Below are 17,566 nucleotides of genomic sequence, written 5' to 3' on the forward strand. Positions count from 1 at the left end.
TCTTGTCACACCTAAGAACTGACCGATTTCACACCACATGCTGGGCTGTGTTCCACTCCACTTTAGGAACTGCAGAGTCAACCCTTTAAACAGTCTCCAAGAGAAGGAAAACAGAATGAAAAGTACAAGTTCTGCCACCATACTTGTCATTTGTGTTTCTGGATTAAAAAAAAAATTCCTTAATAAAATGCAAACGTTAGCAAAATGAACAACAGATAAACACATGGACTGAAAAAGGACTTACATCCTCTGAATAGTGATCTGAAGGAAGAGGTGGGTAGTCACACTGTTCTATCTTCTTACACAGCGAGTACAAATTCATTTTGTCACCATAGAAAGGACTCTGTAACGCAGCCATCTGCAAAATGCTCCCAATGAAACTGATATAGTTACATGGTAACTTTTAAAGGCGATTTCATCAAGTCTATGACATGGGGGGTGGAAAATAACTACAAATACTTTAAATACAGTTATTTGGTCAATCTGATTTTTATGAATATTTCTTTCTGAGAATTATCTGGTAAGTTTTAAAAATCTTATTACAATTTTTGGTTATATCTGTCACCATTTAAAATTCCATAAGGGAGAAATGGTTAGTGTATGTACACACACACACACACACACACACACACACACACACATACATACTATCACCTAAACCAATATTAAGAAAAATAACAAAAAGGAACTTAAAACTCTTTGTAAATATGATGCTATAAAAAACAACTAATCCATCTCATGACTAAACAGACATCAATGGTATATATCAACCATGCAATGGTCAAAATATCACAAAATGAAACTGAAATTGAAAATGCATTATAATCTAAGCAATGGTTTCGGGAGTAGAGTGTACAGCATTTCATCCTGCATGACAGTTTCTGTAAGGAAGGGTTATTCTGAGAAGAAAAACAATGCCTTCCAATCTGAATGTTATAACTGATTCTCAAGTAGTTAACAATGAACTAGAACTTCTTTTCTTTCGAGAATGTCTCAAAAACACTAAATATGTTCAAAAGCTCTCTGAGTCATAGCGGCTACTTCAAGGCATCCAAATGAGATTTCTATGTAGAAAAAAAAAAAAAAGACTCAAAGAATGATCAACTCTAAAGAAGACATTATTGAATTTAAATTTATTTTCAGACAAGGTTCTAACTTGACATTTAAAGTGCAAGCAAGTACTGTGGTAAGCAGGGTTACAAACTAAAAAATTCAATTTAAAATGTTCGCATCCTGTTCAAAACCTTCTAAATCTTTGAACCGCAGCAGCAAGAATACAACACGGAGTGTGAGGCTGCCCCAAAGTCAGTCACCCTTTTCTACATGTGCTAATAAGTTTGATTTTGGAAGGACAATGTGTACATTCCCCAGACAGGCAGAGTGTGTGTGAAACACGCTAGTCCATGCTGTGCTACTCAGTGAGCGTCAGTGGGGACAGGACAAGCTGAAAATGGCTCTCATCTGTCTTCTGGTGCTCCAGACAGAGCTTTAACTCCTTCACAGCCTTAAGCGAGGAGGGGACGGCACTGGAAATCAAACCTGCAAAGTAGCTTGCCACAGTTTCACCTAGCCTACATTTTATATAAAACCCACATAAACCCATATGAAACCACCTCAGGAATGGTTGTTCCACATGAGGAGAAAAATGTAAAAGCAATATGAGTGGCCCTAAACATATAAAACCTTCCATCTGTGAGGAAATTTCTCGAAGAGGAGCCATCAAGAATGATCACGTTTCTTGTTTTGTTTTAAAATGCAAGGACACTTTATGATAGAGAATTATAAATACCACCTTAAAAATACACCATATATAAACTATATAGTCTTTCCACATTTGCAAAAAACCCTACGTAAATGTACATATATTCATTATCATATGCTAGGAGTTCATTACAGTACTTTTGTCTCAATACTGCAGAGTGTTAAAAAAAAGAAAAAAAAACCTGAATGTCCCCTAAGGAGTTAAAACAGGAATAGTATATTTTCATGCATCTCCTGCTTTGACAGATGAAAAATGTCAACTGTCCTGTTTTTATTTTCAAGCTTTTGCACTATTCATCTGGTTCATTAGTGCATCTCGATGCTGCCCCTGACAGCTGCTCGCCCTCTCCTCCCAGCAGCTGAATTTTTCAGGCTAATTTGATCCTCCACACTGAGACGATCGCTAGAATGATTGACTTGCTCCCTGACCTCCAGGGTCTGACTTTCCTGATTAGTATTCTGGGGGTGTTGGAGGGACGAAAGCCCACTGTCTGTCTTCGGGGCTGGTGGCAGCTCTCTTTTTTTTTGAACTGTAAGCCACCAACCTACAACCCTAGAAGGATGCAATTGCTGCACTGAACAATAAAAGGAAATGTGTAAAACCTACTTTTCCATGTAAAGGTCCATGTAGCAAAAGCACAGCATCTTGATTTTAATTAGTAAAGTCTACTTTGTTGCATATCAATTAAAACTGTACTGCTAGGGTTTTTTTTTTTTTTTTTGAGGTTTCAGGAATATTTGAAAGTCTAATTTTCTGAGTTTAAAATACATTTTCAAAAAAGCTTCCTGCTCCTTCATTGTTAGGAGTAAATTCTTAGTGGGATATAATATAAAATGTCTCAGAGAGGTTGTGGCCAATTTTTGAAAGATTAATTGCTTGGTATTTCTATTAACATTATATGGAAACATAACTAACTGGAAGAAGACAGAACCTAAAGGTAAATTAAATCTTTAGAAAAATTTTAGTCCCTTCTGCATGAGTTGCACAGAGGAACTGAGAAAATTTACTGAGATGAGAACTAACATTATCATGATAAGTGCTTGAACTCAAAATCATCCAAAACTCATGGATGTAGGAGTGTCCAAAGAAATAAATTCTATTTTGGTGGTCATTTTAAATACACATAAAAATGAGACACTGCCTCTCAAAGGCAAATCCAAAATGTGAAGAATTATTTCATTTCTGATGTAAGAGTCTAGTGGCCCTAAAAGAATTAGACAAACTTCTCTAAAAACATTTATTACCTTAACTGAACTTTTTCTTTTTCATTGCTAAATTTCATCTTGCTAGTGCAAACCAATTTGTCGTTTACCTTTAGACGTTTAAAAGGAAAATGTCGCTTTGATAATATAAGACTATGACATAAAGCAATCTAATGTTACCTAAACAAACATGAAATATTTAAAAATGTACAAAGTGACATTTAAACACTGCAACTTAATATAATCAAAATCAATTCTTTTCAGCATTGTATCAAATTATTGAGCATAATCTCTTTTAATCTCTAGTGCATACATAAAAACATATTTTGTCATATCACTGATTAATAATTTTTCATAATAATAATTATCCTAGGAATGTTCTCTAAGAGTATTTAAAAAGCCATTCTTTAGAGCGGTCATTAGTCACTTTGGTAGGAAGAAAAAAATAATCTCAGGTTTTTTAAGTTAAGGAAATTTGAAAGTGTAACTATAATATAATAAAGATCATGATACACATTAAAAAAAAGAAACCTTCTGTTGCTGTACTTCCAAGTAATGGTTGGACAATTAAAACAGATGATCTCATCATATATTTCATTTCAATCAGGAGGACAGGAACACAAAATATAGAGTAAGAAATACAGGGGTTTCTATCTATCCACATTAGATTTCTTTTGCATGCATTAAAACATGAAAATGATTCCCTGTATTATTTTCCTTCATTTTATTTTATTAAAATAGTGACTTAGATGTAGACTAACCTTTAATTAACAGCTCTGACTTAAAACCTGTGTCACTTGGAAAATGATACCATTCGATTAAAACAAATTTACAGAAGTGACTAGTCTTGAGTACTTTTTCATACCATTACTCTATAATGTGGATGTAAAACATGCTCATAATATGCTTTTCTTCTACCCATACAAATCACTGAATTGCAGTATTTGCTAGAGGATCTATTAGATGATTTCCATTTTCCTTTGATAAATTATCAACAGAACAGGAGAGAGATTATCTCACTAAGCTTTACCAATACAACTGTTTACTCATGGAAACAAAATTAAGTGACAACCTAGAAAAATTATCTATTTACCTACTATCCTTAAAGCTGAATCAGTCTCTGTAAGAGTGAAAGAGTACTGAAAAAGATATTTAACCATACTTTCATGTTTTAAAATCATTTCATTATACCTCCCCTGCTATGCATGGGTAAGCAGGTTATTTTACAGATGTTCAAACGTACATTTTTATAAATAAGATATGCAGAAAAACATCATATTAACATTAAAAACGTTTTTAAAATAAAATTCTCACCAGAAGGAAACAATTTAAAAATATTTAGAGGAAATAAGTGTGCAAGAATGTATAAATGCCATCACAAAAACAGTTACTCAGTCAATGAATTAACCTTTCATAACTAAAAAGCGAATTCTTAAATATCATTCAGAAATAAAATAAGTGTATACTATAAGGATAGAGGAAATATGGTTAACTAAAATACATCAATATGTGGAACTTATCAACATTACCTACCTCATACAGTAGACAGCCAAGAGACCAGATGTCAGATTTGAAGTTGTATCCATTTTCATGGATTCTCTCTGGAGACATGTAATAAGGTGTACCCACTGCAAAAGACAAACCAAACAAAACCAGAGGTGTATAAAAATGAAGATGCAGCTGTGGAAAGAAATTTTCTACACAAAATTCTAGATTAATAAATATCACCAAAATAATTCATTAGAATCAGGAAATTATTTTGCGAATAATTAAAACTTTTTAACTTCCTCTACTCCCTGACCCTTACACGGCACAGAACATCTATCCTGTATTAAAAAGGGTGTGGTGAGTTGAACTTTATTTCCTTTTGATCAGTCCAAGGAGAATCTTGGGAGCATAACTAAAGGAAAACCAAGGAATTCTAACAAGAAAATCTACTTAAGTAATTCACATTGGCTTCATTTCTTTAGTTAAAAAAAATATGGCTTGCATATCTCAAATAATCAAGCACGATGGTATAATCATTTACTTAATATAAACATTAATATATAACAATTTAGTAGAGTATATATAAATAAATCATGCCCATTAACTTTAATAGAAACATCCCTTATAACACAGCTGTAGTGCTTAAAATTATGAATGATATAACCATTAACTTTCAGTATCCTATCTACTACCACTTTAGAAAGAATAGAACAGACGTTTGTGCATCAAAGGGTTATACAATAACATATGTGAATGGTCATGGACATCCCTAGAAAAATGTCTGAGTTATTACTACTGAGACTTTTTTAAAGACAAGAAACCCTAGATAATTTTATTTTTGTTTCTTTTGATGTGCTTATACATGTTTCCCATTTTTATGGCCATTTTAGAAAATGCTCACATAACAAATGATAATGTAATAAATTAATATTTATTAAACATTTAAAAAGAAGCAAAGGCATATCAGTTATTTCTCGAAGGGTAAAAACATTTAAGGGACTTTCAAAGTAACTCTCTTCAATTTCAGAGGTAGATGGCTGCTTCACCATCATTAGCCTACAGGTTATTTATTTATTTATTTATTTATTTATTTATTTTTGCCAAATAGAGACCCAGAGTTTGAGAATGATATTTTGGAATTTTACTTGCTTGAGGCAAAGCCTACCAAAAAGATGCTGTTACTCACGGAGAGAAGGGCATTCCCCTTTTTCTATTAATTTTCAAGAACTCCCCAGATAGTTACTGTAAATCTTAATGAGACTGTAACTCACAGTCCCGAGCAGGGGTATTTAGTCACAGACAACTGGAAGAGCCACAGCAACAATCAAAGTATTATTCTCAAAGGCAGGAGTCAGCTTTCCCAAAAGAATGAGGTTGTAAACTAACAGTTGTGTGTGGAAACTATACTGCACTCAAGGTGAAAACATCATGAACTGCATACCCACAAGAAATCCTATCTGCACTGGAATCCATTTTTACTAAGAATGGAGAGTCCTAGACACAACGGACGAAAGGGAAGTTTTTATGAACGTGAAGAAGTGAAAAAAAAAAAAAAAAGAATAGGAGCATAGGAGGATCAACTAAATTTAAATAAAATACCAACTAGTCAAATATGAAATTAGTTAAGACAAACCTTAGGAAATAAATTACTTAATTGTAGCCTTTATTTCGAGGCAAGGACTTCTGCCCATGTCTGTCAGGGTCAGAAAAGCTAAGAAACTTTCAGAAACAGCAAGGATCAAACAATCTGAATTGTTATCGGGTAAAATAAACACAAGCTCTCTAGCTATGGGAGCTCCAACCACTCTGACTTGTAGTTTGCATAAGTGACACCGATTATTGGAGGTATTTACGCCCTCTCTCCACCTAAGGAAGGATGGCGGGCACACTTGGAATAATAAAAGGGCTCTGCACAGGCTCCTGGTTTCAGGACATAAAGCAAGTGAGTGGCAGTGAGGAATGTGCAGAGCGAGGCTTCACGGAATCCACAGGGGGCAACTGAAAACACTGAGGCTTGAAGGTTCAGACTTTACCAAAAGCAAAGGTAATTTTGACCAGGAGCTCTGGGATACCTGCTGATACATTAGGGGTTTGATAGGAGTGTGAAAGATTGATGATAGGGAAAAAGAAGAACAAATGCTAGCATTTTACAGAGATTAGCCCCAGCACAACACCTTAACTGCAACACCACTGAACTCACGGACGACCTGCAAGTGAAGGAAGCAGAGAAAAAGAATGATGAGGAAATTCGACTGAGCTAAACTTATAATGTAAAACATTTTTATAGGAAGAAAAGCCTTTTGGAGTGAGCTACTAGAGGTTATTACAAAAAGTGTCGGATTGGGTTAACACGGATACTGTAAACTCAGACACTGGTTCTGCTTCATATTATAAGTAACAAACTTCTTGAGGCTAAATATGCATATTTCATTTTAATATTTCAGGTATATAGATCTTGAATATATTAAAATGTAAATCTAAGGATGCTACTCACCTTTTTGATTGACACATTTCCAAAAGAGTCATTATGTAGAAGAGGAGAAAGTTTGTATCCTGTACTACAATTATTAATTGGATACAATCATAATTAGCTGCTGAACACAGCCGAAGAGGGAGTTCCCGCTTGCTCCCTCTTACATGATCCCTAAAGTGCACCTCCGTCCTGGACAAGGCTCTTCCGCTGACTAACACTGAGCAGAGAGGTTGAACCCCATCACATAAACAGATTCGTCCTTCCTCTCTACCTAGCAGAGAGGTCGAAAAGTTTAAATGATCAGGAAAATCTGAAATACATTCACATGCAGTGATAGGCCTTCCCCATTTCAAATTTAATGAATATATAGTTATTTCCTAAAAGCCTTTTATAAAAATCCATGACAGCAGTGTCTATTATTACCACTGCCTCAAGAATGTTGTGACTTAACAATTAAGTATACAAGAAAAGGGAGAGTTATATAGAATGAATTGGTTAGACACTAAAACTATCATGCACATTACTGTGTATTGAGGAGCATGGAGAGAGCAAGTTGTGTAATTTCACTAATCTTTTGAGAATTTATGGCTGTAGATAAAATGGGAATACATTTTACTATAGCAGATATTTATGTCATTTGAACCTCCTGACATGGATGAAAGTAAGAAATGGATGATAACATCATAAAAGAAACAATAACAGGAAAAGGCTGACATTAGAGGAAAATTGCTAACAACTAAAAAATGCTATTGGTCTTTAAAATATACTAAGATAATCATTCAAATAGAAACAAATGTTAATTTGCACTGACTTATTCTAGCTAGATGGGAAAAGCTTCACGCTTTTATTGTATATACTCTATTAACAATAAATGCATTCTAAAATTTATCCCAAACAAAATGAAGACCAATTTTCAAAAGTTCTACATTATGTATGAGAGTCAAAAAATTCTGCTAATATTATTATGGAATATATGACTAAATTAATAACTTCCATGTTATCAGAACAAGTTAGATGCAGAATTTTTTTCAACACTTAGTACTATAATTTCTGCAAAGACTTGAATTGAGAAAAAAATAGAACTACTAAGGCATTTGTTTATTAGATTGGGTTGCTATTTTTTTTGTTTCATTTTGTTTGTTTGAAACAAGGCAGGCAGGAAATTTGTTTCACATCTCACGCCACTAACTAGCTAGGACCACTTCACTAACTTCTCTTTTTATTTACTCTCCTCACCTCTAAGGTGCAGTGATGAGAAAGAGGAGATCATTTCTGAGATCATTTTGTGCTGAATTCTTCAGCCCTCATAAAAAAAAAGTACAAAAATCCATATGGAAAGTGAGATGGAAAAAAGTAATAAAGTCCTTTTTTAAAAACTATTATGTAGGAAAGCTGAGTGGAGTGTTTTAAGTCAGGGAGTATAAACAAGCAAGTTCAGATTAGAAATGTTGCTTCTTTCTCTTAGAATTAAAGTAAACTGCAGAAAAGAAAGCTTTGAACCTTTCTTGTTGGGAACTTTAAAAGGACCCTAATCATCTTATATCTCAGTTTCATTTCAAAAAAATATACAGATACAACTTCGGGGAATAAGAATTCATTTTCATTCTTTCCTTCATAATCTTAAATCAGCCCAGAGATTATGTTGGGAGATTTAACAGAGAAAGGCCAAATGTATTTAATTGTAAGGAGTATTATCTGAGGTTAATACAGAATGGCTGAGTAGGTAGAGTAGTATTTCTTCTGCAAAAGAAAACTCTAAAATAAAACTTGTCATCTTTTAAGTGCAACTGATGACATTTAAGAGCTTTAATAATGCTAAGGGAGAAACACTCAGAAAATGTTACTGTTTTTTCTTTAATTTCTTAATGTTTATTTTATTTTTGAGAGAAGGAGAGGGGAGAGAGAGAGAGAGAGAGAGAGAGCGTGAGAGAGTGAGAGAGAGCGAGCAGGGGAGGGCAGAGGGAGACACAGAATCTGAAGCAGGCTCCAGGCTCTGAGCTGTCAGTGTAGAGCTGGACGCTGGGCTCAAACTCAGGAACCTCAAGATCATGACCTGAACCAAAGTCAGATGACTTCAGTCAACCGATGGAGCCACCCAGGGACCCCAAAAATGTTATTGTTATTGTTATCCTGCTCTAGGCACTGTGTTAAATGCCTTATGTGAATTATCTGGCTCAACTTTTACCAAATGTTTAGCAGGTCCCTACTATAAGGCACACACTGTTCCAGGTGCTGGGGAGAGAGAAGTAAATAGACTAAGTCCTGACCTCATGGGGCTCATGCGCTAGTGACATGCGGATCGTTACAAAGTGGTTTCAGGAGATGTTACTACCGTTACCTTGTTTTAGAGAGGATGCATTGGGAGGTGACATAATTTGCCAACGATCACAAAACGGGTAAGGTGTGGATTTGGAATTCAAGCCAGATGTTTGGAGATTGCTTTTAAATAGGTAGTTATTCCATTAAAACTCACCACTGTGAAATATATTTAAATACAAAACAAAACAACAATAGAAAACTATCTTTCCAAATTAAGAAGCAGAGAAATCTTCTAAAAGTCAGTAGGTACATATGAGAAGCCAGGAATCAGGGTCTGGGTTCATGGGACCTACATGTGGAAATTCCACTACTCTAACAGCTGCTGTGATTATTTCAAATACATCCTTGTTATGGTGACTGAGAGGTGAAATGTGCAGTTTAAAATCAGGCAGTAGCTTCCTCTTAGAGCCATTATGTAAGTCAAGAAGCGATGGAATGTTAAAAATAAATCTGTGAAAGTAGCCTATAGCACTGATTGAACATATGCTGCCTTTACAGCCCCAAACCACGTCGAACTATGAAGAAGGATAAGCCAAAGAGAATCCACAGAGAGGTGCTAGGGAAAGGTGTGGGAAAAACCAGTATGTGACCACAGGTGGCACTTGGCACCAAAACAAAACTGTTTTAATGCCCAGTTCAAGAACACTAATTTTCCAAGCTGAAATCAGAAGCTATATCACACTTGGAAATAGTGTGGGGAACATGAATTGTGCACTCAAGAGACTCCAGTGTGAAAATCCTGATGTCTGGTTTGAGTGATGGCCATGCATTTACTCTTCTGGCAACATCACAAAATCTGACAACTATTTGTTTCATTGTGGAAGGTAAAGAGGAATTCAAACAATACTATAATAACAACAATAACAACATAATCCCGCCCCCCCCATGGGTTTCAAATATTATATAGCACAAGGATCAGTATCAGAGAGTCCTAGTTTCCTTTTTCTTTTTTTTTTTTAAATCTATGTCATTTTCAGGATGTACAACACACACATGTAATAGCTAAATTCACACATGTACACGCAAAGAGAAAATTCTCCATCTTTTGTCTTCTGGGGGACATTACGAAAGCAAGTAAAATGCCATATTACAATGTTATTAATCTAACTCTTATCATTTTTCTCCTTTGCAGCAGTCAGGCAAAGTGAGTAATAAAACACTGAATAATAAAAGCAACTCTGATGCACAGATTTGCTTAAATAGTAGCTAACCAACCCTCTTTACTTATACATACCTTTGGAGCAGATTTGCTTTTCTAATTAAGTTTTGTTAAAACTACTTTTTTATCTCCTATATTTTAGTCCATGATGGAGTTAAGCCACTCAAGAAGCAGCAAAGGTACTAAGGAGAGAAGTCTCTTGAGGATTAAATACAGTTTTGTTAAAAAACAAAACAAAAATGCCAAAAAACTCATAGCAATGATAGAGAAAACTTGTCTGCAAAATTATGCCAAGTATGGTATATTCTTCCCTAAAAGGAAAAGTACATCACAATGCAATAACATACCTATAAAGGTCTATAATAAAAGTGTGAAATTTTAATGTCAAAGTATCTGACAAAAAAGAAATTACTTAATTTCAACAGGGCAAACTTCCATTAAACATCTGACTTTTAAACAGCTTCATTCTACCAGTCAGTCTGCTGAGGAAGATACAAGAAATTCTCCATGAAGTCTACTAAGGTAGTGTGGTAAGCAGAATTCTGGCCCCCAAAATCTTTGCCCTCTGGTGTCACACCTGTATATGTTATATTACATGGTAAAAGCGACTCTGCAGACGTAAGGTTACAGATTTTAAAACAGACAGATTATTCTAAATCATCAGGAAGACATGCAAGGGAAGGGGCAGGAGAGATTCAAAGTGTGAGACGAATTCTACCTGCCATTGTTGGCTGTAAAGATGGAGAAAGAGTTTAAGCCACTAAATTTGTGGTAATTTGTTAGGGCAGCAATAGCAAACAAATACAAATATGTTAATGATTCGTGCATTGCATGGGAGAGTTGGACATTCAATTCAATATTCTGAGAACCAACTATATACCAAGGACTATACTAAGTATTGGGGGGGCTAATGAGAGAAGTATATGGTTTGAAAAATGTTTGACCCCTAAAAACTCACGGGGTTATTTTGGGATATGATAAGGTATGTTTCCTAAGTAGTTTAGGGAAGGCAAGGGAAGTAGGAAAAGCCAATACATTTACCTTAACAAGACTAAAAGAATAAACTATGTAATAAAATATAAATAAACTATGTAAAAAAAAAATTTTGTAATAAAATGGAACCTGGTTTGTTCACTAATTGATATGACTCTAATTTAAGTAATCACAACTACCTTAATGTTGATTTAGAGCACTATAAAAGAAACTAGTTCATGTGCTAAATGGCACTTAATCCAAGTTGATATTTGAAGCTTGGTAAGCAATAATTTTTATTATAAATTTTTAATTTGAGCAAAATAAGGTCTCTATCCCAAGCACATCCATCAGTGCTAACTACAGATTAACTAATCAAGAGAAAAGTCAATAGGGGCCAATCCTAGGGTGAACTTCATGATTATTCCGAATTTAAAAATAATTTCTCTGAAAAAAGTAATCATAATCATTATAGTAATCTCTCTGCTCTTAGAATGATGAAAATTCCCTATATATGGCTACTTCTTCATTCACCACTACTACCCATTCCCACTGAGAGTTAATTATGCTTTAGTCACAATAGCAGCAAATCTCTCTCTCTCACACACACACACACACACACACAGAGGAAGGCTACAAAACAAACCACAGAGAAGATAAATCAGGTAATTTTTGCTTTATCTCATGCCGTGGACAACACTCAAATGTATTATTTCTGCTCCTCTTCCTGAACACATGGGAGAATTATGCTACCTGGTTCCCTTGAGATAGGTAAGGCCATGAGACTTGTTTTGGGCAATAAAACAAGATTGGTTGTAATTTGTGTAACATTGAAGCAGAAGAGTTTAATTAAGAGCCAGTAAGTGATTGTCCATGTTCCCTTACCCCCATGAAATCACAACAACCTATTTTGATATGAAGATAACACACGACTGAAGCTGCTGAAATGACAAGTCACTACAGGGAGAGAGGGCGGCTGCCCTGGAGGGACACAAAAGGGCCACACAAGACCCACAGTGGACTTTGGGTGATGAGACATAATACGCATTAGTGCCAAGTCAACAGAGATTTTGGTATTATTTCTCACTGCAACATAATCTAACCCACATGTACTGATACATTCGGTTAAATTCATCCTTTGATGTGTAGCTCATCTCTAAGCCCATTTATCATTTAATCAATATTTATTATCTATTATGTGCAATGCTGTCTTCTAGGTGTTTGGAACACATCAGGAAACCAAAAAACACATAGATCCCTTTCTAAATAAAGGTTAAATTTTAGATGGAGGCAAGAGTCAAAAAGTATGAAGCATAACAAATAAATTATATATCATATTAGATGGGGCGGCTGGGTGGCTCACTTGGTTAAGCATCTGACTCTTGGTTTCAGCTCGGGTCATGATCTCAACGTTCATGAGCGTGGGCCCTGCACTGGGCTCTGCACTGGCAGCATGGAGCCTACTTGGGATTCTCTCCTCCCTCCCACCCCTACCCTGCTTTCTCTCTCTCTGTCAAAATAAATAAACATTAAAAAAAATTTTACAGGGGTGCCAGGGTGGCTCAGTTGCTCAAACGTCTGACTTCGACTCAGGTCATGATCTTGCAGTTTGTGGGTTTGAGCACAAATCAGGCTTTGTGCTGACAGCTCACAGCCTGGAGCCTGCTTCAGATTCTGTGTCTCCCTCTTTCACAGCCTCTCCCCAACTCACACTCTGTCTCTCTCTCAAAAATAAGTAAAAACATTAATTTTTTAAAAATATTAGAAAATAAGAAGTCTTAATGACAAATTATACAAAGACAAATTATACAAAGTAAGGATCAGGAATTCTAGGGTGGTATAGAAGTGGAGGTCAGGTTCAGTATTACAGGATCTCTGTTTCTTAATTTATAACAGCCATTCTATCTACTTATAGAATATTGAGTATAAAATGTGCTTTAAAACTGCTTGTAAATTATACAAGGCTATACACATATTCATTGTTACTGTTGTTGCTATTTAATAGCAGTAGAAGATTCCTCTGGGTCATTATTATAGGTAATAAGGGTCATATGGCATGATTTTACTAAAACTCATGTATTTGGAATACATAAAAATTATTCTGTGTATTCTGCTATATTTTTCAATATTCAAAGATACAGATACTTGATCCCTTAGCAGGTTACCTCTGAGTCAGAACATTTGCTGAAAAGAGGCTGTAGAAGAAGTTAAGAAGTAAGTGTGCCGAAAGTATATTCTATGCTTTGGGACAGGAGAAAAACTACACCTTGATTGCCATGTTCCTATTTCACAGATTTTGGCACAATTGTAGTTTTCAGTTTTTTAGAAGAGCCACTTCCTTAGAAATATCAGCCAAAGTTGCTGGGATTCAGAAAGGTTATGAAGAAAGACTTCAATATCCTAGAGGTCTATTTCCTGTTTAGTTCTGAATCTTGGAGCATCAAGAGCAGTCAAGCCTAGGAGAGAGAGCAAACTCTGCTCTCATATGTGGGTTCCTATGTAATGTACAGAGCAGAATAAGGTAACTGCGGATGGAAATAAAAACAAATAAGAAAGCACTAATATAGAGTAGGACAAAATGTGGCTGTATCAGCCACAAGGTACTGATACAGTGAAAAAAAATCTGTTGGGAAAGTAAGCCCAGAGTAGGAGCCACAGGCCACTCACCATCTTCTCATTCTGGAATGGGAATAATCCATACCCATAGTTCACATGCACGTGTAAGGATCATAGGGAATGGAATATTTTACAATTGTACAGAGCCACCATGCATGTTCTTACCCACCTCCAGAAACACAGAGAACAATGACCAATTCAGGAGAGTATCTACGAGTAGGTAGAAACATGGGAATCTGTCTTTAAGTAAACGGAACAGCATGAAAGCACTGTAAACACAGACCAGTATTTTCCAAATTGCAAGTCATTACGAATTAATGAGTTGTAAAATTAATTTAGTAGGTTGCATCTAGCATTATTTCCAATAAAACAGAACAGACAATATCAGAATGCATTATAGTTACAATGTAAAACACTGCCACATGAAACTTTTGCCTCAATTATACATGGTAATGCTCCTATGGGGTCATAAAGTGGCTGGGGTCATTGTCAAGAAATCTGAAAGCCACTTATCTAGACTGTCAAAAAGCTTGATTCAAGGGAGAGAAATGTGTCCTCATTTAAATTTTAAGATGTAGACATATATATAACAGATTTCCTAACACCTGAAACATTTATAAGGTTGATAATATGAAAAAAAAACCTTGTCAAGATTCACAGGGATATATATATAATCCTACCATTAGTCTCCCTAGCAACACCCTCTGTCCAAATCAATAGAGAAGTACTAAATGAAGATCTGACTTAATATAAATTCATGTACAAAACAAATGGAGGAAGGGAACAAAAGCAAACTTGTCTAGACTACAGATTACAGGCAGTGACAAACTTTCTGTTCTGTGAGCTGATGAGCTCATGTGGTATCTCCGCTCGGTTTTGGGCAGCATATCCTAAGAGGTACTTGGAGACAAAGGAACGCAACCACCAGGACAAAGAAGAACCTGAAAACAGCAGACAGTACTGGCCACGATTAGCCTGAAGACGACGAACGAGACTCATGGCTACAGTCTTCAGGGCACATCCTGGTGCTCTCCAACTACAAAATTGCAAAAGCTTGTCACTGCTCCGGGAATGAGATGTGAACTCTTCTCACAATTGGCCAAGACCCATCCTCCACCCTGCTCGAGCAAACTTTCCCTAGACTGAGCTTAGAGCGTATCCTGCCTCTGCCCCTTTGTGTAAACTACTCTTCAGTCAGCCTGAGACCTTATCCCCAGGTCCTGGGTAGCTGGTGCTTCTGCATGGTGATCTCAGTTCAAACACTGCCTTCTCACGGGGGCCCTGTCTGACCATGTCCCTTCTAAAATAATTCCTCTCCTGGTCATGCTCTGTCACATGGCTAACAAAAAACAAAACAAAACAAAACAAAACAAAGATACCTATCCTCTCTCATGACAAGATAAAATCTATGAAGATGACTTGTCTTGTTTAGGCTTGTTCCTGGTCCCTAGAAGAGCACATACATAAAAAAGTTACCAAAAGTGTCTTTTAAATGTATCAATTTAGATTTTTTAACAGAATAATAAGCTGTACATGAATTCCTTCTTTTTCCCTCTTATTTTTCTATTTCTACATCTTCATCTTCACCACCACCACCATCACCATCATCACCACTGTCATGTTAACATAAGCAACTTGATGGCACGTTATAGTGAATGAAAACCCTTTATGTTCCTTGTATTATTAGGTTAGGGATTGGGTAGAGATTAGGGTACAACAAAGAATAGTTATTATGCACATTTCTAGTTTTATAAATTTAGAAACTGAGCTTTAGAAAGTTGATAAATGGCTTGATCAAGGTCCTGCAGAACAATGGACATGTCAGTCTAGATTCCTCTATTCTCTCCAAGCCACCGTGCTATTTCTCACATTTAGAACAAATCAACAGGAAAACATGATTGGAACATAATGAAGTAGGGATGGAAGATTATAAGGACACCAAACACTAAAGGGCCCTGACTACTAAACTAAGGACTTCGCATGATATTCTTTAAGCAACAGGGAACCATCAAGGATTTGGGGGACAGTGACATCATCAGATAATCTCTTTTAGGAAGGTAACTCTGCCAGGAATATATGGAGTTGATATTTTTTTAAATATTAGAAACAAGGAAGAATATTTTCCTAGTATAAACATGAAGTCACTATGGATTAAGGAAGAGGGAATAGAAAAGAGATACTTGATTCAATGTATGTGGTTGGAACACTGAGAGAGAAGAAAAAGTGAAAGCTTCTGAGAATTGTTTTCAGTTTTGAGGATATGAATATGGTTTGAACATCCAACAACAGGAGGTTTAGTACTTGTAATTTTTAAGCCGTATCCAAGAAATTATCTATGTATATTATCTAATATTCTATGCTGACATACTTTTGACTTAAAAAAATGGTACTGAAATGATTCGAAATGTGACTACCTATGTAACTTTATCTGCTACAGAAAATGTGAGAGGGACGCTTGGATGGCTCAGTTGCTTAAGTGTCTGACTTCAGCTCGGTCATGATCTTGTAGTTCGTGGGTTAGAGCCCCGCATTGGGCTCGCTGCTGTCAGCACAGAGCCTGCTTGGGATCCTCTGTCCCTCTGTCTCTCTGCCCCTCCTCTGCTCATTCTCTCTGTCTCTCTCAAAAATAAACATTAAAAAATATTTTTTAAAAAAGATTATTTTTTCTCAATATGAGAAAAATGCTTGTTAAAGAAATTCTTTTCCTTTTCCTTCATTTATCAAAGAAATGGTCTCACTGCTACTCTGTCATTGGCTGTACTACAGGCTGTGTCTTAGAACGTTATTTAATTATACGCATCTCCATTTATTCCATGAACACACACATAGACTCACATATATACACAAAACTACATGACCTTAAGTAAACTGATTGAGATAAGACCTAATAGTCGACTTTCTTCATGAATTTACTCTCCATATCACATAATCTGGACTAGCACATTGCCTAAGCTTGACGATACATTATGTAAGCCCTGTTTGGAACTTCTGTACAAGTCAGTGGCACGCAAGCTACAGAAGGCCATTTCTAAAACCGTTAAGATCGGAGTTTCATGTGCTGGCTCCGAAGGGTCAGGTGACTACACTATGCTCAGCAGGACATGCTGCAAAGCAGCATTTAAAAAAATAAACGTCTGTGCATGAGCGTGGGTATGACAGGTGTGTGTGTGTGTGTGTGTGTGTGTGTGTGTGTGTGGTGTGTGTGTGTGTGTACATATAGCATTTCTAAGTAAACAAAAGATGGAATGCTGTTAAGACACTCAAGTGAGTAACAAAGTGAAAACATGTTATTTTTACTGGTGAGAAATGTCATCAACATGGAATACTCTACACTTTCTTCATAGAAATCTTCAATTATTTGCATTATAAGAGTTGTAAATTCCAAATAAAACTTTATGAAAGTGCTACTCAAATTTATGCTTTTCTTATAGAATTTCATATCAAATTTTCTTATCCAGGAAAATCTATAATGCTCTATAAAAATAAATGTAAAGTGAAAGGGAACAAAATAGTATTATTCAACATCATTTGAAACTATATTTTCTTAAAGTACTAGACAAAATTAAAACTCTGGG

General features: G+C 35.8%; 1 protein-coding gene across 4 annotated transcripts in view; it reads right to left on the reverse strand.

The window, feature by feature from the left end:
* The window catches only part of NEK7 (NIMA related kinase 7), a 182,569-nt gene that overhangs the window by 18,002 nt on the left and 147,001 nt on the right, over positions 1 to 17,566 (reverse strand). For 3 of the 4 annotated variants that reach the window (XM_077775155.1, XM_077775152.1, XM_077775153.1), the window contains exons 8-9: positions 4,498 to 4,592; positions 245 to 358 (exon numbers count right to left, since the gene is read on the reverse strand). In XM_077775155.1, coding sequence (XP_077631281.1) covers positions 245 to 358; positions 4,498 to 4,592 — 209 coding nt within the window. The remainder of the gene's footprint in view (positions 1 to 244; positions 359 to 4,497; positions 4,593 to 17,566) is intronic. The other variant, XM_077775156.1, reaches the window with a different exon arrangement.

The sequence above is a fragment of the Crocuta crocuta genome, unplaced genomic scaffold, assembly GCF_008692635.1.
Source record: "Crocuta crocuta isolate KB4526 unplaced genomic scaffold, BGI_CrCroc_1.0 scaffold207, whole genome shotgun sequence".
Taxonomy (NCBI): domain Eukaryota; kingdom Metazoa; phylum Chordata; class Mammalia; order Carnivora; family Hyaenidae; genus Crocuta; species Crocuta crocuta.